Below are 23,982 nucleotides of genomic sequence, written 5' to 3' on the forward strand. Positions count from 1 at the left end.
AAATCTGAAATTCATCTAAAAACTCGACAATGGGGCCCACATTTCGAATCTCGAAAAAACTTACGAAATCCTAACTCTCATTCCGATACGAGTCCAACCATATAAATATTATCAAATTTCGATGTCAAATGGACCTTCAAATCTTAAATTTTTATTTTTGAAAAGTTTTACAAAAATTCTAATTTCTTCCATCTAAATCCGAAATAAATGATGAATATAGACATGGATTTATGAAATATAATCACTTTTGGTTATAGAACACTTACCCAATTCAAAGTCGTGAAAATCGCTTTGGAATCGCCTAAATCCGAGACTCAAATCTAAAAAATGAGTAAAAATGGTTATCTCCCGATTTTTATGTGTTCTGTCCAGCATTTCCGCTTCTGCAAAAATTTGACCTCATTTGTGGTTTTCGATTATGCAGAAACTTGATCACATCTGCGGTTTTCGCATTTGCGGTCTAAAATCTGCAGGTGCGATTACACTATAAGGCCAAAATTTCAGATTTTTCCTTAACTCCGTATTTTTTTTGGATCCGTTAACTATCCAGAATCCACCCGAGGCTATGAGGACCTCAACCAAATATACCAACAAGTTATAAAATATCATACGAACTTAGTCGAGACCTCAAATCATATCAAACAACGCTAAAATTATAATTCACACCTCGATTCGAACTTTTGAGTTTCAAACTTTTCAATTTACAAATCTTGTGCCAAAACATGTTAAATGAATCCGGAATGACTTCAAATTTGGCACACAAGTCATAAATGGCATAACGAAGCTATTTCAATTTTCAGAATCAGATTCCGACCCTGATATTCAAAAGTCAAATCCGCGGTCACACTTTGGAAATCTTTAGCCTTTAAAATTCTAGTTTCCGTTAAATGGCCATAACTTGAGCTAAGGACCTCCAAATTAAATTTCGGGCATACGCCCAAGTCCCAAATCACGAGACGGACCTATCGGAACTATCAAAATATTAATCCGGATTCGTTTGCTACAAATGTTGACTAAAGTCAACTTAATTGAGTTTTAAGGCTATATTTCACATTTTAATTAATTTTTCACATAAAAATTTTTCGAAAAATTATACGGACTGCGCACGTAAGTCGAGGAATGATTAATAGTACTTTTGAGATCTTAGAACACATAATTAATTATTAAATTTAAAGATGACATTTTGGGTCATCACATTCTCCACCTCTAAAACAAGCGTTCGTCCTCGAACAGAATTAGAAAAGTACCTGCGTTGGTAAAAAGGTATGGATATTTACTCTGCATATTCGACTCGGACTCCTAGGTAGCTGATTCTACCGGCTGACCCCTCCATTGCACCCGAACTGAAAGATAACTCTTAGACCTCAACTGTCGGACCTGCCGAGCTAGAATAACTACCGGCTCCTCTTCATAAGTCAAATCTTTGTCCAATTGGACTGAGCTGAAATCTAACACATGGGACGGATCACCATGATATTTCTGGAGTATAGACACATGGAACACCAGATGAACCGCTGATAAACTAGGTGGTAATGGCTACTTCGCCCACCCTTTCAAGTATTTCGAAGGGTCCTATATACCTAGGGCTCAACTTGCCCTTCTTTCCGAACCTCATTACACCTTTCATAGGTGAACCCTGGAGCAATACTCTTTCTCCAACTATGAATGCAATATCACGAACTTTACGGTCGACATAACTCTTTTTCCTAGACTGAGCTGTGCGAAATCGATCCTGAATAATTTTGATTTGTGAAAGTGGGCATCCAATAATCTAGCGTGTCATGCCCTTCATTGAAATGATCTTTATCTTTGTTAACATCTAAATTTAATATGCAAAGTCTTCACAGAAGAGAGCACGTCAATGTGCAAAGGAGTATTTATTGATTTAAAGTGTTGTTTTAAAGGCAACACCAAGTAAAAATCATGGTCCAACTTCTGACAAAATGAAAATTTTCAATTAAATAAAAGTAAAATCTCTTAAAATATAATTTGAAGGAGGCATGGATAAATAAATCCATGAAATTGTTTGCAAGAAGAAAGGCGCAAAGTCTTCCCTTGTTGATACTTCAAGCCTAGTCATTATATTGACACTCTTACAAATCTTGAAATAGGGGGCATTTATAGACATGTAAAATTTATTCGATTCAAATTAAATAAATAATTTGGATTATATTTTATATATACTAGTCCAAATAAATATTATGGGCTAATATATATTGACTTAGTTATTTAAATCTAATTAAATTGATTTAAATAAAGGTCAAATATTATTGGGCTATCCCATTTAATTGAGTTACGAATGATGAAACTACTTCATTAGGCCCACTTCATATAGAACTTTGCATCCCCAAAATCTTTTAAAGTGCTAATTTTTATTTTCTAATATTCGTGTAATCATATGTAAAGAATAATATATCTCTAAAGTATGATGATTAATTTCTTACCTTTGCAAAATTTATCAATAGATTGAGCTATAACTATTGAAAATAAAAATTAGATCTTTACACAAATAATCATCTGAATTTATTATTTATTTTTCTAGACAGTATAGATAACATATGTTATGCGTGGATTATACATATATTTGGATAAGCCCAATAATCCTAGTCCTATTTGGATAAGCCCAACAAGCCTATTCCTATTTGGATAAGCCCAATAAGCCAAGTCCTATTTGGATTAGTTTCACTCCATCACTCTCTCTCCACATCCATTTCCTTCCCTGCAGAGCGAAAATGGCGGTCTTATGCAATGCCATCTCTGCTTGTCCTATTATAACATCCGCTAAAGTTGCAGTGTGTTCGAGCTCTCGAGTCTCAGTTCCTCAGCTTCATCTTTCCAATTCTCCCTTTGTTCCTGAGGTAGAATGTAACGCCCCAAATGCTCCCTTGATTTCTCCGAGAAGAATAATAGTAATTAAATTTGATGTTTAATATTGTGTGACTTTGAGAAATCAATGGAACATGATTACTTTTGGTTTTTCTGCGGATATGTAGGTTAACAAGGCAATTGATTCTTTGTCAAAAGAGTTCAGAGAAGTTGACAATTTAGTGGCTCGCAATACTGCCCGAGTTTTGAGAGCTTTCCAAAGGGTCAGGGTTGGGTCTCATGTAAGTTCTAATTTTCGAAAATTTCCTAAATTGTACTCCCTCCGTCCCATTTGATGTGATCATTTTGAAGAAAGATAAAAAAGGGTTTTGAAACTTATGGTATAAAAATAAGTCATACATATTTGTGTGGCTATACATTATCTTATAATAAATGAGAAGTTAACAAAAAAAAGAAAGTGCATCACATAAATTGACAGAGTGAATAGCCTGTAAACACCATTTACACGGAGTATACATCGCCTTTATTTTCAAAAGTATGCTGAACTACATTATAAGTATTATTTACACTGCCCAGATGTCTAGAACTTGAGTTCATGTGGAATGCATTTCTATTTTCTAAGTGCTCAGTGGAACACATAACACTTTTACTGAACACAGGTAAAGAGAGAATGGTCTCCACTAGTGAAATAACATTTAGTAGGCACTCTATTTTGTCAGTACTAAAAATGTACCTGCATCAGCACTTTGGTGGTAGCACGGGCTATGGTCATGAAGAAGCTGGTGGACGTGAAGCCTTGGACGAGGCTTTTGCAGAAATTTTTGGTGCTGAGTCTGCAATTGTACGAGCACAGGTTCGCAAATTTATCTTCTTCTTTTTTTCACTTTCATTTCCATGAAAAGGATGTGTTTTCTTAATATACTTTCCCACTTCACCTTCAGTTCTTCTCAGGTACTCATGCTATCACTTGTGCATTATTCGCTTTCTTAAGACCAGGGGATGAGGTACACTTATTTTATTCTTATGATCACCGCAATGTTCTGTTTCATGAATTATTGTAGTCCAGAATACTGGTTAATGTATCAAATGTTGTCAAGTCTTTTTATGAAAATGACTTGAAATCAACTTGCTTCAGCTGTTGGCGGTGGCTGGTGCACCTTATGATACTCTGGAGGAAGTTATTGGAAAAAGGGATTCTGGTGGATTGGGTTCCTTAAAAGACTTTGGAGTAGAATACCGGGAAGTCCCCGTAAGTTTCATCTATATGTTCGATATTAGCTCCACATGGTTTTAACTTTTCCGAATTTTAGAATTTCCAACTTTGTTTGGACGTTTTGCAGCTTGCAGAGGATGGCGGGCTTGACTGGGATGCACTTAAAACATCTTTAAGACCTCATACGAAGTGTGCACTCATACAGAGATCATGTGGTTATTCCTGGCGTCGCAGTTTGAGTGTAACTGAGATAGGTCAGGCCATCACTATAATCAAGGTAAATCTCTCGACATCATGGCACTGATGGTAATGTTATTCTAAAACAACTCGCAAATATCGGGAAACGAAAAGGAGGATGCTGGAGAATTACAGTTAGTCATAGTATACTCTTTCTCAGGCATAAGATGCTCTGTCCTTATAATTGATCTTTGCCTGATGCTTGATGGTTTGTGTTCGTAGTGCTGGCATAGTTAGTTATAAATTTTTCTTTTTCACTTATCAGTGTTTGTGTGTGCCTTTACATTTGCTATTAGTAAAAATAGTTCTACCTTCAATCTATTTTCTTTGATGCAGATGCAGAACCCAAGATGCCTGGTCATGGTAGATAACTGCTATGGTGAATTTGCTGATGACATCGAACCTCCTATGGTGGTATATAAAACTATTCTTATCCTTAAAGTTCTATTGCATGTTAGAAATGTCAGAAGTTGATTTTGACTGAGCAGGGTGCTGACCTAATTGCGGGCAGTTTAATAAAAAATCCTGGTGGGACGATTGCACCATGCGGTGGATATGTTGCAGGAAGAAAAAGATGGGTGGAAGCAGCAGCTGCCCGTCTCTCGGCTCCAGGACTTGGAGTTGATTGTGGCTCGACCCCTGGTGATATAATGAGAACCTTCTTTCAGGGTTTATACCTCTCACCTCAAATGGTTGGTGAAGCAATAAAGGTATCTCATTTCTGCTCAAGTTCCAATATAGTCATAATCTTTTCTTCTACCTCGCCTTGATATATGCATCTTGCAAACTCCTGTTGCAAGGGAAGCTTTCTGATAGCTGAAGTCATGGCAGCTAGAGGATATAAAGTGCAGCCACTTTGTCGGGTCAAGCGTCATGATACAGTGCAGGTTTGTCTGTTACATCTTGCGTTAGTCAAGTCATATACAAGTCCTTGTATTCCTAACTGCCGATTAATACCCTCTGTTTGCACATGAGGATATACAATTTACTCCCACCATTCAATCGCACTTCCTTTCACTGAGAAATTAGAACAATCTTCATGTTTCTTCTATATTGTCAAGTACATTTTGGTGCTCTCAGACGTGTGCCCATATTTTAAGGCACTGCTGGATTTCATTCGTAAACGTGAAAGTGGACTAAGTTTTATTATGCTTCTCAGGCAGTACAACTTGGAAGCCGTGAGCGTCTACTTTCCTTTTGCGAGGCTGTTCAGAGAAGTTCTCCTGTCAGTTCTTTTATCAGGCCTGTTGCAGGTGCGACTGCTGGCTATGCATCTGAGGTATGACCAGTTCTTTGGGAATGACGGTATGCTGTACTTGAAGGAAACTCTTCGACTTAGTATTAACACTGTACTGGAAATAAAATTATTGAACATGGTAATTACTAATGTTATGACACAGGAACCAGTATGTAACCATCATGGCTGAAAGCTCACATAGAATTAGTTGTGGTAGGAATCTAATATGAGCACATACGTACTTTTTGTAGCAGGAAACAATTTTGTCTTACTTTTATCTGCTTGGGTTCGTGGGGATCATGAAAGATCAGAGAGATGTGACAATGAATCTTAAGCAAGCTCATCTCTATCCTAACTTTTGAGCTTGGATAGTCTGTTTAATTTTGGGTCTCGGTTGATGTCTTCAATTATGTGGCGCGAACTGTTGCTTATATGATCTTTCCTTATTGTGTTTTGGTGTGACTACTTGATTGTCTTGGTCTATCTACCTTATTTACCAGGTTGCTTTCTCTTTTTTTCTTCTTCCCTGTGCTTCATTTGGATGCTTATAGTCTAATCGATATATGAAGCACATGCAATGGGTTGTTTAGCAGAGTTTATATACTTGAGCAATTCATCTTCAGCCTATTTTTGAAATGTTATTCATGGAGTAGGTAATTTTTGCTGATGGAACCTTCATCGATGGAAGTACTAGCGAGCTCTCATGTGATGGGCCGCTAAGAGAGCCTTTCTCTGTGTTTTGTCAGGTAATACTCTGCCATTTCTTCCACCATTAATTAGTTTGCTATAGGAGTAATTAGTTATATGTTTGCTTATGTAGCTTATCATGTGGGAAAGAGGGAATTCGTCTTTTCAATGAATTCTGGGGAAGACTTAATTTTATTGTCACTTGAATTTCTAATTGCAGGGTGGCACTCATTGGACGCAGTGGGGACTAGTTTTGGGGGAGGTTTTGAAATCTCTATGAAACTTGGAAAGATTGTGCATTGGTGAAATACCCTTAGCGAAACTTCTTTGTTTGCACCAAGTTCCTCAAAGTCTCATCGACATGGTGAATTGTCGCCTAAAGAGAATACATCAATTTTCTACCATTTAGAGGTAATGATAACAATTTTCTATTTGCACTGCGGAAAAGCCTTGGTCTGCCAATGATGATAATTACCGGTTTGGTCTTCTATGAACTACGGATATGTGGAAGTCTGGAAGGATAACTATGATCATATGTACCTCTTGACTATGATATTTTCGTGGCTTCAGTGAGTATGATTATTCTATTGAAAAGATTTCCTTTAATGATTGTCGGATTATGGACGCAATCACTAATTCCTGTCTCACCCCATCCGGCCAGAGAATGATAACATGTGGTCCACATTGTCTTATCGTATACAAGATGCAAAGGAGGTGAAGTTGGTTGCTCCGCCATGGAAATTAGAACAAGAAATCCGGCGTAAGCATTTGTTAGTCTCAGTATTAATGTTTTGGTCAATACAAGTTGTTTCTCAGAAAAGGAATGAAAAAAAATTGCATGGAATTTCAAAGGCACAGCCATGTGTTTCAAAGAGGAAAATGAGAGGGTTGGTTTCCCCTCTTCCGATGTGCACCAGAAGATATGGTTAGAAAGTTCTGTAGATTCCTGAAAGTAATAAATTATATTCTTCCTGACAAAACATGCATGATTTTACTAGGTGCTCAAATACTTGAAATGATTTTCAATTCATTGTTTATGGGTAATCCTAAAAGGATAATGAGAAAAGATTGGCAGAGCTAGGAGCACTGGTGTTGTTTATCATTCTGTTATAATTTAATTACTCTGTACCATGTTTAGCTCATTATGCTTTCACGTGGCTGCTACTTGAAAGTTTTCACCTTCTTCCTTCTGTTTAATTATTTCTTTTGGTCCTATTTCTAAGGGTTGGGCTTGTACCATGAAACAAAACAAATAGACTATGGAAACGGAGCCTGGGTCAAGTTTTACCCAGAACATCATAATATCCACCTAATCACACATTGATGTAAAGTTCTCTCTCGTGAATATGCTCAAATGTTGGGATCACTTTGATGGAGGAATTCATAAACTTGTTTACAGGAAAGATGATCAATTTTATTGTCTAGCTTGCTGTTCATGTTTGTATATTCTTTGGTCGTGGCGCTTTTGCTCTAATGGAAGCTTCTTAGTTTGTATTTTAGTCCAGTCCAAAATTGTTGAACTGATGCCTAGGGATACCCTACTTATTTCGACGTGGATTACTATGAATTGGCTTTGTTGATTAGGTATTAGAAAATCGGCAGGTCAATTTTAGAGTTATTTCCGAAGCTGTTCTGGAATGTGAAATCAACGTGACAAGTCTTTTAAAGCTTCTTCTTTGTCACTAGGTTCAGTTTGGCACTAATACGTATTTATTAAATTTTGGTATGTCATTATCTCGGAGGAGTATCCTTCTGCCATTATGGGCACTAACGGCTGTTGATTGCTAGGCATTTACTGCTACACCGGACACTGAATTTAGTGATGTTAAAGGCGTGGAAGATACTCCCATAACCCAATCCTTCACTATAGGATGATCATGTCCATTTCTCTTAATCATTGTCATTTTATTCCCGAAGGAATAAATATTTGTCATTGGAGATTTAAATACTAGTACTTAATATCTCGCTCCTCAATTTCTTTGGCTCTCCTTATGAAATATTGGATTTTAGTTTCTAGATTAAAGTTCACCACAAAGAGCAAAAGCCAAAATCCTTTGGAATTGCAGTAAATGAACAATACAATCTTTCACCACTCCATGTACACGAGCCAGCCTACCCTCGGGGAAAAAACAAAAATTACAAAACGCTTTACGTCTGTCAGAAACCGTGGGGGTCGGCAACTGTGGACCCTCCGACTAGGTCGGATCGAACCGTACATGACCACGTGGTTTGTTGAGAATTTCTATGCCGCGTGTTAAACGTTCTTCTAGATATTGGGCCCATTAGTTCCATAGAGAAGCAAATTCGATTAAACTAACTCTGTTCAGAAAAACGTAGAGTACGCATTTTAACCGATCATTGATATACGTAAATATTTCTCAGATCCACGATAAATGATCAATTTATTTTTTTATTTTTTTATTTTTTTAAAAATAAGTTTTTATTTATATAATCAAAAAAAAATTTAATTTATTTTTTCAAAATTACCCTTATGTACGTATCTTTAAAAAATTTTTAACTCCTCACATTAAATTATGCTGCAATATTTAATTAAGGATATTTTAGTCACACTAACTATTTTTGTCTAGAATTTAGTATTTCAATGGGTGTGTTCAAAGCAAATTAATCACTTATTATGGACCGGAGGGAATATTATTTTAACATCTAAAAATTAATGTTCATATTCACATTGCATATTCAATGCGTTGATTTTGCTGGTCTGAACTATATCATAGTTTCATGAGACTAGTTTTCTAAAGTTTGAAAATTAGGAAGCAAAAGTGTCGCAGGTAGCCCACAAATTGAGAAAACATAAATTATAATTTGAGGTAACTTTTTATTACTTTGTCAAAGGAAAATGACATTTAGGAAGGGTTAACCATATTAAGTATTTATACCAAATAAATAAATAAATGTACATGTATATGTTGTAATTTGTTGTAAACACTTGTAAAAAATATTTACTGCTTATCAAGCCGCGTAGGAGGAGAGTGAATTAAATTCACTCTCCTTGGAACGTCCTTTTTACTTTTTAGCATAGCATCATAATATGAGAAACTCAACGTGGCGACGTTAACAGGCTTGTACGATCTACAGGGTCTGTTTTGGTTGGTGTCCTCCAATTTAATTCACTCCCCAAGAATCCCAACTCTCTTATTGCTACAGATACAGACTCCGTAAGTACTTGTCCCTCTCTTTCTTCTCTCTTCTTTTAGCTCCCACCTCTACATTCATTGGTTATAGAGCACTTCTTTTATGTTGAAATCATTATGTATTTTGTTCGATAAATCGTAAAAAGTCGCTTATGTTGGAGAATATTACTTGTTTACATCACAATACTATTGAAAAAACAAACTTTTACCTTTCAGAAAAAAGAAAATTCTGTTTCAGTTCTTTATTGCTGCAGCTGGTCCTTAATGTTTTCTCTTGGGTGAAGCTTCAAATTTCAGAAGCAAATACATGATTATGGTAGCCTGCCTAGCTATTTTCTTGTTAAGCTAGTTTCAATCCAAAATGACCCTTGTAAAAAGGTTTGTTATTTTGATGGTTTTAAGGTCATAAAATATAAGGTTAGCAGCAGTGGCTGGATTCAAAATATAAAGAAGAAGATAAAGGGAATATTCATAAAAAATAATTTTAAGCTTACATATACAACGAAGGGTAAACCCCCTTCAGTCACCCTGGCCCTGCCCCTGATTAGCAGTTGAGGAAACTCAAGGTGAGGCAGAGTGATTATCTTGTAACTCCATCTTGTTCTTGAGCCGAAGACCCAAAGTTAAATCATCCGTACTATTGATATTACTATGCTTCGGATTCCCCCTCTTCCTGTTTTGTAGACTGTAGTTAGGACTAAGTGGTGATATCAAGAAGTAATCTTTCTTTTAATTTTTCCACTTACCTTAACTCTTATGCTTAAGCTAACTAACAGGTTTATCATAGAACTGTGGGCATTGATCCAAAATGAGATGGCTAGGGGCTTTTTAGGGCCTTTTTGAAGGTTTAGGTGAGATTGGCATGAATCAATTAATACAGCTCTTCCTGTTATAACATTAAGAGAAAGCAAAGCTGGGTAGTTCCTGCAATTGATTCTCAGTTTAATTCCATGATAAGTTCATCTAGGAATTAGAACCCTTCAGATAATGAGTGACAGTATAATTGGGTTAAAACCTGACTGGTATGAGAAGTCATTATTACAGATTGGTTGTTTGGGTTTGTTAATTGTTGCAAGTGTGAAACGTCCCAATGATTTTGACGAGGAATTGAATAATGGTGGTTGATCAATAGTATCAGTATAAATGAATGAATTTTGGTTAACTTTGAAAATTACATTTTCGTGTATTAGTGAAGTTGATTCAGGAACATACTTTATTATTGACATTACCCATAACTCAAAAGCACTTGATTTCCTCTTTAACAACCTCTGCTTTACCTAGTTATTATTTCTCTTTGACATAGAGACCCCAAAGTCCACACCATGTATTTAAGGAAGAGACATCTTATGGCCTCTTTTGCTAAGTGGTAGAAAATGGTAGAAGGGAAAAGGAGTTTGGAGGGCTTTTCTTCTGAAGGATGTAAAAGACCTACAAGATATTTTGAAGATAAATATAGCTTACTGTAAAAGGTGCTAATAGTCACATTTCTTATTGATTACAGAAATTTCAGATTCGGACATTCTTCATCGTCAAATGATCCAGCATACGCTCTGAACATTTACTTGTCTTTTGTTTGTTGGATGTATTGTTTAATGAGATGGGATCTGTAGATAATGAGGAAAACCTTTATAGACCACAATAGGACTATAGGAGTCTGCATATTCAGTTTGTTTGGTATGTTTGCATATTCATCTGATTTAGTATGGCATGAGTATTAAGACCTCTTTTTCCACCTCAATTTCTGTTACACTATTTTACGTTAAACCTGAAATCATCTGTGCACTTCAAGATTTTTTCACTTGAGGATTCCCATGAAAAAGTCATAATGCTCCAAATCATATTTCATACAAAGCACCTCCTTTTTATGTGAACCAAAAATAAGAAGTCACAGAGGCTACCCTTTTTATTCTCAAACAGTCTAAGTCCTGATAAGTCTTAACAACACCGTGCAGGTCTTGATTTTGGTATTCTCTTTGGCTAGGTACGAAGATGGAATTAGATCTTGGGCAAATCACACTGATAGGATCCACTGATTGGCTAGCTACGAAGATGGAATTAGATCGTGGGAAAGTCACACTGATAGGATCCACTATATGTCTCATGCTGACTATGCATTTCAGTATACAGCTAGTGACAGAACATTTTATGTCATGGAAGAAGCCTAAAGAGCAAAAGGCCATAATCATCATCGTCCTCATGGCACCCTTGTATGCTATTGACTCCTTCATTGGGTTGATTGATTTCATGGGAAGCAAACCCTTTTTCACTTTCTTGGATTCGGTCAAAGAATGTTATGAAGCAATTGTAAGTCGATATATAGCTAACCTACCCATTGAGCTGTGTTCTTATCAGTTGCATACAACCAGAGATTCTTTGCTTACTTCTATTCTAAGTGATACAGGTGATGGCTAAGTTCCTGGCATTGATGTACACTTACTTGAACATATCCATAAGCAAAAACATTGTCCCTGATGAAATTAAGGGAAGACAAATTCACCACTCATTCCCAATGACACTCTTCCAGGTAAAATATGTAATCTTGGTGTAGTGAATTATGTTTACCGTGTACGTATCACTCTTATATATCATTAACACTGCATTCTTGTCAAGAGTAAATTTGGATTATTGCTGGCTAGGACTGAAAAATAATGAAATACCATTCTGCATGCTGTATTAGTTGAGTACACTGTTAAGCACAAAGTTAACTATTTCAACTATTTTGCACCTATAGATAGGTAGATTTAGTTGCTTAGTAATTTTACATGGCCAAATTATTATTGCTGTATACTTGGTTCACAAACTCAGAGGATGGGAATATAAGTGTGCTGCTTCTCTTTTCTTTTTATCCTTCAAAAGCATGCCTGCCTCTCTGTATATGGTTCCTTGTACCCAGTCACAATCTAACTGTTTCATTACTGCAGCCTCACACTGCTCATTTGAACCATCATACGTTGAAGCTTCTCAAGAACTGGACATGGCAGTTTGTTGTGATTCGCCCTGTATGCTCCATCCTAATGATTGCTTTACAACTTCTTGGAGTGTACCCTAGTTGGGTTAGCTGGACCTTTACTATGATCTTAAACATATCCGTTTCACTGGCTTTGTATTCTCTTGTGATTTTCTACCATGTCTTTGCAAAAGAGTTGGCACCTCACAAGCCACTAGCCAAGTTCCTGTGTGTCAAAGGAATTGTCTTTTTCGTTTTCTGGCAGGTACTCCTCTCATCTTTTCTTACAGCCTTATCTGTTGCTTTCTTGTAAATTACATATTGGAGTTCAGTTTTGCTGTTACTTGCTTATTGACAAGGATATTGTTCATGCCTGTGGGACCCTGAATTATTGATTAGACATGTTCTATATTTTCAAATCCTAATGGTATTAAAAGTAAACCATTAGTAAGTTTCAAAAAAAAAAAAAAAAATCAAACCATTAGCACGCAATTACTTTATGGAGTCAGCTTTTACATTAAATTTCCTTATGCTTAGTCTTGAAAAAATTAAACTTCCTACCACTTTGCAGGGTATTCTGCTTGAGATTCTTGTAGCACTAGGCATAATCAGATCACAACATTTCTGGCTTGACGTGGAGCATATTCAGGAAGGTATTCAGAATGTACTAGTGATTGTGGAGATGGTTTTCTTTGCTATCTTTATGCGTCATGCATACAGTGCTGCGCCATATCGCCAAGAAGCTGTTACAAGTTCAGGAGATAAAAAGAAAGAGTGATAATGCAACATGTATTAATGTTGTAAAAATCATCTTCAGACATCGTATCTTCTTCCTATTGCTTGTATGTTATCCTGGACTTGCTTGTTGATGTATACTAGATTCTTCTATTAAATAATGTATCCTCAATGGAGTTAGAAGTATGCAGAAATTGATGGAGTAAGTAGAACTACAGTTTAATCAACAGGCAGTGTAGTTGTACCTTGCACCTATTTCAAGATATGTAGAGATGAAAAAAGATCTTATTAGAACTAAACAGATCCACTAGAATATATTGTGAGAGTTACTTAGAACTGAATCCTTCCATCCTGAGCCAATGGCTACTTCATTTGAAATAAAAACAGAGAAACATATGAGCTGGTAATTCTTTTCTTTTCTTTTTTCCAAAATATAATTATAACGTTTTATTATCCATTTTCCTTTACCCATAAGGCGGGGAAAAAGATAGTAGTACACTTTTCACAAGGAGAAAGCAAAAGCAAGCAGGTGAAGCGTAGATATAATTGTTGTGCTCCTTTTTTATTACTTTCCCTCTCATTTCCTTGATATATTTTTTGGTCTACAGCAAGTTTTTTACTCTTGAAACCTCGAGCGGGAACTAAATTTTAATATTTACCTACAACCTGTTCTGTTTTTAATTTGACCCCGCCCTCTTTGATAACCCTTTTATTAACCAACAAATGTGTCCCAAATATTTACACAAGACTTCAAAAGTCTTTTTTAACTCATTCTTTCGAGCTAGTGCCGGGGATTGAGCTTATGAGATGCAGTACATAATGTTTTTTCCATTTACCTTAGACATGATGGTTTCTTTATGATCGAACATCCTTGTCAAGAAGACTAGATAACCAATATAAATCTGATATTCTAAATTTTACTCATGCAATATAAATTCTTGTGATAAACAAGTCAAAAAAGGTAAATATCTCTCACTATTGCGATGCTCTATATGTGTGCATTATACAATTATTTGCAATACACTGGAAATCATAAGATTGAAAATAATGAAATAAATGTAATTACTATCATAATTTACGTTTCGTTTGTCAATCAATTAAATTGAGCACATCTTTCCCAAAGCAACTAGTAGTAGACACATCATTGCAGAGTTGTCATTATGAAACTATGATTTCTTTTTCATTTCTATAAGATTATCAAGCTCTGATTATTTTTCAAATAAAGTCTGCAATACAAAAATTATAAAGATTTCAAACAAGAAAAATACTAATTGATGTATGATTAGTGATAGTAACAGTTATTAAAAAATAAAAGATATACTATTGGTTACAAGAATCCTAAAATACGACGAGTTTACAACACTTTTAGTATAGCAGGTCAAGCAAAGCCATCGAGTTGCATATTATTATTTTTTTGGTTTCATTTTTAGATATTTTTTCTAGTATATTTCATAAAGAATAACACATTTTATATTGATATTTATTTTCAATTTTTTAGTTTATTAAGGATATGCTTTTATAACTATAAAAATTATTATGACATATTTAAGATCATAAATTTTAAGTTGTTACCATATAAAATGAAACTTAGAAATAGTAGTGTATTTTCTCTCTTTTTCCTTTTCTCTTAACCCTTAGAAACAAATTACACACAAATTTATATAAATATATAAAGCTGGGCATATTTGAGGTGATGTGTCACCTCTCTATGACTTAGCATTCCTATTTTTCTTTTATCTCCTTTTTTTGACATTTTTCGTCTCATCTGGTCCAAAATTCTCCTTTTGTTTTCGACAGACTTTACATATTCCCACTACTTTCAGCAATTGATATGGTCTTTTTTTTGTCTTAATAATAGTTGAAGCCTCTATTAATTAGAATGTCATTCCCACTACGTTTCAGCAATTGAGAGGCATTTATTTGCCTTAAAGTTTAATAACAGTGCTGGATTTATAAGTTATATATATTGAAACTCTATTTAGAATGTCAAAAGCATAAAGTGATAATCTCATTATAATTTCATAGACGACCAATCTACTTTTGTTCAATATTCTTTGTTTTCATTCCTTTTGGTTTTTAATCTGTTTTTTATTCCTCCTTTCACTCCCTTTTGAATTTCACACACCGTTAAACATGACAAGAGCAAGTTCTCCACTTATTCCCCTTCTCTCTCTTTTAATCTAATATATTTTATCTTTAATTTAATATTTTTTCTTTGAATTCTATATCGAATCATGATTCATGCTGGCGATATTTAGTTAGTTAGAATGTCTATTATCATTATTATGGATGTCTTTTATTTTTGATGATTTCCTTGAGCTTTTAATGATAGTCGTACTGTATAGAATCATAAGAATCATTTGCACGCATCAATATGGTGGGCAAACAAATGTGAATGGCAAAAAATTTACAGGTAGAGGTTTCAAGTATTTTTCTTTAAGTTCTTTCTTTCATGTGATGTATAACTAGGGGTAGAAGTATCTCGAGTTGAGAATTTCAGTATATTGATGTGCAATGAGTTTATGTTAAACTTGAGTAAAATATTCAATGTGTTTGTAGGAATATCATTTGGGTTGCATACAAATGGATTGTATTTGCAAGATTGAGAGGAGAGTGTCAGAAGAGAGATTTTTTGGAACCAAAGTATGATGTTTTATGATAAAGAACAAAAATATAATAAAAGCTAAAAAGCTACTTATATATAAATACTCAAAATAACTCTAGAACTTCTTTGATAATAGTCAGAAACAACTACATATAGATTTTGTGTCTATTCTAAAATCGTAAGCTCTTTAATTTGATCGAGGGAGAGATTCGGGCTTTTTTTGTTGTGCATTTGAAGTATTCTTTTCTAAGGTTTCCAATTTTTATTATTAGGAGTTTGCATGTTCCTTTTGTAGATTATCTTTTTGAAGAAAAAATACCAAAAAACTATTCTTCCCTTTATTTTACTGATGGTATTAGTTTATTTGATTTATTTTATTGAAAAAATATTTATTTTATTATAATTTACTATAATGTCAGAAGTTTTTCTTTTCAATAGAGCATTATTGTTTGATAATACTTTCAAAAATATATTATGTTGCTTCTGCGTCATACATACAAACTTGTATTTGTTAATTATGGTTAGGATTATTGTGTTTATTGTCTTTTAAATTTACTTTAAAGGTATTTCAGGTATTTTTCTTGCTTCCATATTATAAATAGAAACTTATATAGTTATACTCCTATTTATTTATCATGCTTGAGATTATTCTTTCCATAATCTACAATGAAGAATGTTATACTTGGGAGTTGGGATATTGAGTACATTTAATTTTTTCAGTAAGTCCTTTAACTTTTTGTGAGATTTTCAATGTTGTTTTGTTTATGGGTCAAAATCGTGAGAAACTTTTAAAATGATTGTCTATGCATAATTACCATGAGGTATTTACTTTGGAATTCTTTGTAAAACCTCCTAATCACTATAATCATACGTAATTTCTATAATTTCTTATGCATCTGTGGTTTCTTTTGCTTTTTTTGGTCCCCAATATGAGCTAAATAATGTTGATATGCTTAAGGTATTAAATTTGCGAAAGATAGAATATGATTTTAATTTTGAGTTAGCATATCATTACATATGAGTGATTGTGATAATTAAATTTTACAAGATATAGAATTCTATCATTGTAGGGAAAAAAAGAATATGATGGTTAGATTACACATGATTTTTATAGATAAGAAGGAAACATTAGTATTTTTATGTTTCTTCTTTCTTTACATCTATAAATTTATAATATCATTTAACAAATTTATAAATATTTTTTAATCACGCCCGAAACGCGAACAAATTTACCAGTACGCAATGAATTGCGTCTTAATGGAAAGAACACAGGAAAATTATGCATGTCTTGTCACCAGGAAAATAATTCTTTTCTGCTTTTGTTAATTCCTCTATACTAGAATAAACTTAAATTGTTAAAAAGAAAAATATAAAACCTGGTCCCACCTCTTAGAAGAGCGAGTTCTAGGCCACGTATGACTGGAAAAATCCTGTAGAGAAGGCGAGCTGCTCTGCAAATTGCAAACTTCTTATTTTTCTGTAAAAATGGAGTCTTTATATTATCCCTTCTATTTTTAGAATTGTAAAATATACAAAAGCCTCAACTTCCCTTCACATAAACTTACTTCTTCAATTCATTTCACTTCCTCTTTTTTCTGTAAAAAGGAATTGAACTTTGCCATGACAGCACTTGCTCAAATTTCCATCAATTTCCTAGCCTTAAATACACCACACAATGCTTTGTACAGAAAACCAAACTTTATTGGGCTAAAACTACGTCGACCCATCTGTTGTTACACTCATTTAAGTACAAGAAATGTATCATTTTGGAACAAGTTAAGAGCTTTTAAGGAGAAATCCTCGTTCTTGAAAGTTAAGAGGGCTAAAAATGGGAGTTTGGAGAGATGGGGTGGTGAGAAGAGAATGATTGTTGTGAATTTCAAACAAGGGCTTGGATTTGATGGAATTGGTGATGGTGGTGGTGGTGGTGGTGGTGGTGGTGGTGGTGGTGGGAGGGATAATAGTAACACTGTAAGAGTGGTGACTAATCTTGTTCTAGCAATTGGGTTGACTTATCTTTCTATGACTGGTCAGCTTGGTTGGGTCTTGGATGCTATTGTTTCTGTTTGGGTCTCTCTCTCTCTCTTTCTCTCTCTCTCTCTCTCTCTCTCTCTCTCTCTCTCTCTCTCTCCCCCCCCCCCCACACACACACACACACACACACACACACACACACTTCATATTTAGGATGGTTGTATTCACTACATTTTAAAATTTATTTAAAGTTCTCGCTGTTTGCAAAGTGCTTCAACCTAAAGGACTAGTATATTACAGTTTCTTTCATAGTGCAGTCAATCTATGTATTGCTGCTTTGCATGTATTAACAATGATTATATTGTCAATTAACAGTAGTCATCCATTTCCTGGCTTCCAGCTCCTTGCAGTTCTACTACCAATTGTAGGTTTGGGAGCTTTTATTTGGTGGGCTGGACGAGATATAGTTCAAGGCACTGTAAGTGAACCATACTCGCATATCTTCGCTTTGCGAAATCTATCCTATTATTTTAACTCCCGCTTCGAAATTGCATAAGTGTCTGCTTGTGCCTGTGAAGCGTCAAATTTAAGCAGCCTGTTGAATCGTTTGACTGATTATAAATTTATGTGGATAGTACATCTCATCCATTATTTTGAAGTGTTGAATTGCAGTTTGAATTACTTTAGTATATTAAAGTGGTCCAATACCAGACTCCTCTAATGTATGGTTCCCAATGAGATCACTTTCTCGCCTGTTAGCTTGATGCGCACTTCCTTTAGTCTCTATAGATTTGGTTATCTCAACATGTGTCATGTACTGCGTTTCATCAAGGACTTCTATTGTTATAGACTTCAACTAAAATGCATAAATTTCATTCCAATAACGCTATGTCTATCATAGCTCTATCTCGCCACAAATCTATTAACCACTTCTCAGCTATCTCAAAATGTGTCATGTCCTGCATCATGGGACCTCCAGCATTATATACTAAAACTGAAATGCTTAAGTTTCAAATGAAAAACAGAATTTCTAGAATAACTACTATTTTGCGACAAACAATATATTTTTACAATGTCCACATGATGCTTTCACCAAGTAGTATGGATTATTCCGTTATAGATGCAAGCCTTAGGTGTGTTGAGAAATTTGATTTTTTTAAAAAAATTTAAAGAAGATCAAATGAAGTGTTCTTTGGGTCCATCGGACAACTATCAAACTTCTTATGGCACATGTTTCCTTATGTGTTTGCTAATGAATTTCTCCTATTTTGCAGTGCCCAAACTGTGGGAATGATTTTCAAATTTTCAGGTAAGAGCAATGGAACCTTGTTTAAGAACAAGATATGAATCCAGGCGGCGTGATTATTTCTGTTAGTTACTTATAGCATTGATTTTCACCCAGTGCAGGTCTACTTTAAATGATGAGGTTCAACTTTGCCCTTTCTGTACTCAACCATTCTCAGGTTAAGTTGATACTCTAAGTTGGCTTGTCTCCCTTTTTTTTGACAACTTTCTCATAGCTGATCGACCGATAGCATTCTTGCCGTCAAAATCTTGTGGAGTTGGGCCTCTTTGCAAGATTTTTGCATTACCAGTATTATTTCTCATCATATATGCACCTTAGAAAGCAGATTTGGGTATTATTTTAGTTGGTGGAATGGGGAGTAACGAGCGGTAAACAAGACAAGCCAAGTCTAATAGATAGTTTATTCAAGTTTGGGAGAAATTTTATACCAAACTTTACTGTTGTGTTCAAACTTGGTATCATTGTCCATTACCAGATGAAGCAGTTCTCTAACACGGCTTTTCTACGCATTGAATACAGTTCATTGCTTTGTCAATGGACTTTGAGCCTGAGCTCAATTAGCTAAGGAATATCAAATCCAATTAGTTAATTATTTTCTGAATGAACCACGGAAAAGATTTATCAAGAAATTCAAGTATGAAATAGCGTGTTTCATGTGTGGCATGTACCGTTGTTTACCTCGCTTTTCTCCACCTCATAATCTTATTCCTTTGTCTAAATGCATATATGCGACGTAGACCATCTATGTGGGCTTTTTTGCATTGCAGTTAGGCTTACTGCACTGATCTCCCAGCCCTAGATTTCATAAGGAGAACTTCATGTATTTCTCTTCTTTGCCTTAAAATTATCTTCTCTCCATCGATGTCCTTTGAATCCTTGGAGTATATACATGTTTGATATTTTTAATGGTGATTAAAAGTACACTTGGGTACAGCAGTGCCATCAGATGTTGCTACCGATAATTAATATCGTGAAATTTCTTGGTCAAACATTGATATGGATCATATCATGGTAACTGATGCAAGCGAAGCTTGTTATTTAAGATAGTCCATGCATCATTCTTATTGATGAGTTATTCTACACATCATCTTTGGGCTAAATAAGTTTATATCTGCAGTTGTTGGTGATGAGTTCGTGAGAGACCCAGTAAAGTTCTCCAACCAGTCAACTACATTTGGTCAAGCATTCAGTGATTTCAGTGCTCGTTCAAAGAAAGGTTTGCAGCTTTCTTACCCTTCTTTTTTAAAACATTTACTGGTTAGGATGTTTTTATAAAGTGTATAATCGATTTAGCTAAATTTGGTACATAATAGGGCAATAACAGTCTATTCGTCTCGTGAAGTTTTTTTGGGATATCGTTCATTTGACGAGTTAATGCTGCCTCTCACTTAAATGAGCTCGACTTTTGCAGTTCTCTCTTTTTAAAAGTTAGTCAGCATAAATAAATATGAGGATGGATTCCTTCAAGAAAGAAAACCCATTCTTTTTTAACTTTTCTGGAATCCTTATGTGCTCTATTAGTGTGGATATCCGAATATTTCCCTAAGATTAAAGCCTTTTTGTCTAATACAATAAGTTTTAACAGTTGAAAACATTATGGGGAAGCAGCTAATCTTTCCTTCCATATTAGATACAAACTTAATTGCTTTGAGATCACTATGCTAGACTGTCAACTTCTTTTGATCTAGATTTCTCATGCTTATTCACTTTGAGTTTCTCTTGAAACAAAAGGAATCTCTAGTTTTTATTCTTCTGAATATGATATTCAAACATTTTATATATTTATAGAGAAGAGGGGCTTAAGCTGTTAGTAACCATCTTTGAGTGAACATTCCTTCTAAATCCACCCCCTTCCTTAGTGGGACACATATTTTGAGGGGTTGGGCGTGGGGACATAAGGATTCAGTAAAAGCTAAAAGGCTTCACAAAGCCTAAAATTTCAACCAACCATATTTATGTTTTTCTCATTGTAAGTTTCTGTCAGAGAACTTTTTAAGCATAAGCTTTTCAGAGATGAATCTTCCAAACATATTTCCTGGATAAGGTTGAAGCTATCCTTATAATTGATTTAGCCGCTAGATTGTGGAATACTGCCAAAACTTGCGCAACTTTTGATCATCAGGGTTTGAATCAAGATCCATGGGATCCCTCGGTATCTGGATTAGGGACTACTTCACCTCTTGTATTTACTTTACAGGTAAGGATTCCACTATCGGAATTGTTGATGTTGAAGCAGAAGTTAAGGACGCGGAGTAGGCAGTGGTCTCCAGTGATACACTGGCATATGGTAAACCACTCAGATTCATTTTGGCTATGCATGTGCTCCACAACACACTTCGACGAAAACTATAGCAACTTGTAAACATATATATATACGCATTAGAGAACAAAACTGTGTCTCCAGTCTTTATTTGTTTGAAAAGAAAATTCCATGCACAATTGTTTTGTTGTTTTTCCATATATACTGCCAGTGTAGAAGCAGTGTCCAGAATAAAACTGTTTGGACGCTGTGTACAATCAGTGTTTCTTAAAAAGAAGTCATTTATTGTCATAATCTGTCCATGTTTATCTACTGGATGACACCTTGTTTCTGTCCATCTTTTTCATTTCAGAATTGATCCTTTTATTGATGTTAACAATGTAGAGTCTTTTAGCTAGCTATGTATTGTCTGAGCTGGTTCAACAAAATTTGCTATAATATTGATATGAGCATACGCACCCTCTGAACTTAGGAGGAAATTTATCTTTTAGCAGTCCTTTTGGGGTCTTGTCATATCATGTATGAGCCTGGTTCCTTTTCTTCTTTCGCAGAAATCATCATTAGGATTTATGGGAATGCAGCAGCTGATGGGAAGAAGAGAAGTGTTCAGTAAGCACTATCATTTGTCATGAAATTCCGAAGAACACGACATTCAACATAGCTTACCATGAACATGACTTACAGTCGCAAACACATAGTAAACATATTATAGAATGCTGCTGATTATGTTAGTGAAAGTGGTGATACCACCATACTTGCTTGTAGTTGCCCCATAGTATACCATAGCATACAATAACATGCATTCGTCATCCCCATGGATTGGTATTTTGTAAGAACACGTTCTTCCTTCTCATCAGGTGAGGTGTCGAGTGGCACTTGTTAATGTAACTCAAATGTATATCATAGAACAATAATTTCTTAGACGGTTTTCATTCTTTAAATCTTCGACTCCAAGTTGCAAGGTGTTGATTGTATTATGATGTAATGTCTCCACAAAATATGTACACTCCGCTTAGAGATTAAAGAGGAGCTGAAAGTATTACCTTAGAGTGTGCAAGCTGATCCGGATACTATTTTTTTTTAAAAATCACCTTGGTAATTTTCTCAAGAACATGAAGAACCATATCTCAAGAACGTTTGTACTGTGAAAAATAGAAAGAATTGGATTAAGAATACTGGTCTTACGAAACCTTTATGCTATACATATGAGGAAGTGTATGTAGCATAGTACTACTACAACGTTGTAAAGCTTAACCTTGTGCATAAAATAGTACTACTACTTTTCTGTACAATATATTTTCTCAAGTTAAGCAAGGTACATTTGCTTGCACGGAATGAGTTATGAAAGTTGGATGGAACCACATTCATAGGTTGCTACCACTTCAGATTTTGCCTTTTCTCTCTGACAGCAGAAGCAATAAAGCGAATCTTGTACATTTCTAAACGTTGTAAAGCTTAACCTTGTGCATAAACCACAGCTAAAAGCGTTCCATATTTCCACCAACATATCACATAATACCAGCGCCTCATTTTAAGTTTTCTGTCAGTTTTCTCCTTCAATATAGCTAGAATTGTATGAATACACCTCCCAAAGTCTAACAAGCATGAAAGGAAACAGCTTGATGAAGCAAATGAGCTTTGCTGGATCTATGAAGCTCCAAGATTCTTTATTCCCAGCTGTTGAGCTACTATCATGCCAAAAAGGACCACCACGCATCGTGGTGTACTTGGTTCATTAAGCTCCATCAAACCAGGTCTACACATTCAAATTTGTTAAAATGACAAAAGAAATGGAATGAAAAAAAACCTGTTGCTCGTCTCTCGACATACTCATAGTCATTATGCAACTGAATACGTAACTAAATTTGTTTCAAAAGAAAGAAACACCAGAGTCTCAGTAAGCAGTAAGCAGAGAGTTTCTAAATAGACCGACAGTCTACAAGTAAAAAAAAAATACATAGCTAATTGTCCAGCATTTCATGTGCAATTCAGTCCAATAAGAGAAATGGAGGAAATGGGGGGAAACCATGCAAAACTCATGGCAAAAATTTAAGACCACATAGCCCAAGCAGCGGATTTATTCAAGGAGATCCTAGACGCATCCAATGTTAGTGGGATCCTTCACCAACTTTCTGTCATGAGATGAATCAAATCAGATCAGATATTCAAGCAGTTTAAGAATAGCAGTCTGTTCAAGGTGAAATGTCCATATACACTGTACACATGATGAAATGTTTGCTAGGTTCAGTTAACTTGCTTAATACCTTTTTCTTCATAAGTAAAGTAAAGTAGAAATAGAGAGTTAAAATATATGCTTTAACATTACCAGCAATAACAACATATTTGAATGAAGTTGTTCAACGTGAAAAGGGGCGTACCTCTTCCTTCTTCTCTTTGTTTCCCTTTGTGAAGAGCTTATAACCTCCGTAGAAGGCCAACCCCCAACCAGTAAGAGAGACGATCACAAACTACAAGGACCAAAAGTCCTAATCAAACATCAAAGTGTATAAAGTGCACTAACTACTAGTGCTTGTGATTAATGGAGAGACTACAAGTTCTAATTCCAAGTTAAAATTAAAACAATATAAAGAGAATCAAATTACATAAATGCGAAAAAAATAGCAATTTAGCAAATCCTTTCCTGTTATATGCACAAATACAGTGACTGGGAGCTTGAGAGAACTTTGGAGTTCTACAAGGTCTTGGAAGTTTTTCAAAGATTCAGTGATTTTGAAGATACACTGAATTGGAACCGAAACAGCGATGGGACCTATACTGTTAAATCTGCTTATCTTGTTGTCTC

The 23,982-nt window shown here is 35.1% G+C and overlaps 3 protein-coding genes across 9 annotated transcripts; all 3 read left to right on the top strand.

The window, feature by feature from the left end:
• The first annotated feature begins 2,692 nt into the window (after positions 1-2,692).
• Positions 2,693-7,342, top strand: LOC104088594 (uncharacterized). Its single transcript, XM_009593297.4, has 12 exons — positions 2,693-2,858; positions 2,994-3,107; positions 3,569-3,679; positions 3,768-3,830; positions 3,962-4,075; positions 4,167-4,316; positions 4,613-4,690; positions 4,765-4,986; positions 5,077-5,163; positions 5,436-5,555; positions 6,167-6,259; positions 6,421-7,342. Exons 1-12 carry the CDS (start codon positions 2,733-2,735, stop codon positions 6,478-6,480), a joined length of 1,338 nt encoding a protein of 445 aa, XP_009591592.1. The 5' UTR covers positions 2,693-2,732; the 3' UTR covers positions 6,481-7,342.
• Positions 7,343-9,256: 1,914 nt separating this feature from the next.
• On the top strand, positions 9,257-13,333 carry LOC104088593 (uncharacterized). 7 transcript variants are annotated; one of them, XM_070181485.1, is made up of 6 exons: positions 9,392-9,730; positions 10,656-10,821; positions 11,334-11,656; positions 11,754-11,876; positions 12,274-12,564; positions 12,871-13,333. In XM_070181485.1, the coding sequence occupies exons 3-6, from the start codon at positions 11,342-11,344 to the stop codon at positions 13,075-13,077; spliced, it is 936 nt and encodes a 311-aa protein (XP_070037586.1). In that variant the 5' UTR covers positions 9,392-9,730; positions 10,656-10,821; positions 11,334-11,341; the 3' UTR covers positions 13,078-13,333. The 7 variants fall into 7 exon arrangements, with proteins under 7 accessions (XP_009591589.1, XP_009591591.1, XP_009591590.1 ...); XM_070181484.1 differs by having other exon boundaries at positions 9,392-9,668; XM_009593294.4 differs by lacking the exons at positions 9,392-9,730; positions 10,656-10,821 and adding an exon at positions 9,257-9,376 and having other exon boundaries at positions 11,305-11,656.
• A 3,705-nt stretch (positions 13,334-17,038) lies between these two features.
• Positions 17,039-22,120, top strand: LOC104088595 (uncharacterized). Its single transcript, XM_070181486.1, has 7 exons — positions 17,039-17,709; positions 18,014-18,091; positions 18,888-18,922; positions 19,021-19,076; positions 20,037-20,135; positions 21,117-21,206; positions 21,731-22,120. The coding sequence occupies exons 1-6, from the start codon at positions 17,260-17,262 to the stop codon at positions 21,173-21,175; spliced, it is 777 nt and encodes a 258-aa protein (XP_070037587.1). The 5' UTR covers positions 17,039-17,259; the 3' UTR covers positions 21,176-21,206; positions 21,731-22,120.
• Positions 22,121-23,982: the final 1,862 nt, after the last annotated feature.

Source organism: Nicotiana tomentosiformis, chromosome 7 (genome assembly GCF_000390325.3).
Source record: "Nicotiana tomentosiformis chromosome 7, ASM39032v3, whole genome shotgun sequence".
In the NCBI taxonomy this organism is placed as follows: domain Eukaryota; kingdom Viridiplantae; phylum Streptophyta; class Magnoliopsida; order Solanales; family Solanaceae; genus Nicotiana; species Nicotiana tomentosiformis.

What these genes read in the sequence shown, in the direction of transcription:
- LOC104088594 (XM_009593297.4), top strand. Translation starts at nt 2,733, where the DNA reads ATGGCGGTCTTATGCAATGCCATCTCTGCTTGTCCTATTATAACATCC. An exon ending in GGGTCAGGGTTGGGTCTCAT is followed by an intron (nt 3,108 to 3,568) that starts GTAAGTTCTAAT and finishes TACCTGCATCAG; the next exon opens with CACTTTGGTGGTAGCACGGG. An exon ending in AGCGTCATGATACAGTGCAG is followed by an intron (nt 5,164 to 5,435) that starts GTTTGTCTGTTA and finishes TATGCTTCTCAG; the next exon opens with GCAGTACAACTTGGAAGCCG.
- LOC104088593 (XM_009593294.4), top strand. Translation starts at nt 11,342, where the DNA reads ATGGAATTAGATCTTGGGCAAATCACACTGATAGGATCCACTGATTGG. An exon ending in AAGAATGTTATGAAGCAATT is followed by an intron (nt 11,657 to 11,753) that starts GTAAGTCGATAT and finishes TAAGTGATACAG; the next exon opens with GTGATGGCTAAGTTCCTGGC. An exon ending in TCTTTTTCGTTTTCTGGCAG is followed by an intron (nt 12,565 to 12,870) that starts GTACTCCTCTCA and finishes ACCACTTTGCAG; the next exon opens with GGTATTCTGCTTGAGATTCT.
- LOC104088595 (XM_070181486.1), top strand. Translation starts at nt 17,260, where the DNA reads ATGACAGCACTTGCTCAAATTTCCATCAATTTCCTAGCCTTAAATACA. An exon ending in ATGCTATTGTTTCTGTTTGG is followed by an intron (nt 17,710 to 18,013) that starts GTCTCTCTCTCT and finishes CCTGGCTTCCAG; the next exon opens with CTCCTTGCAGTTCTACTACC. An exon ending in GAGATATAGTTCAAGGCACT is followed by an intron (nt 18,092 to 18,887) that starts GTAAGTGAACCA and finishes CCTATTTTGCAG; the next exon opens with TGCCCAAACTGTGGGAATGA.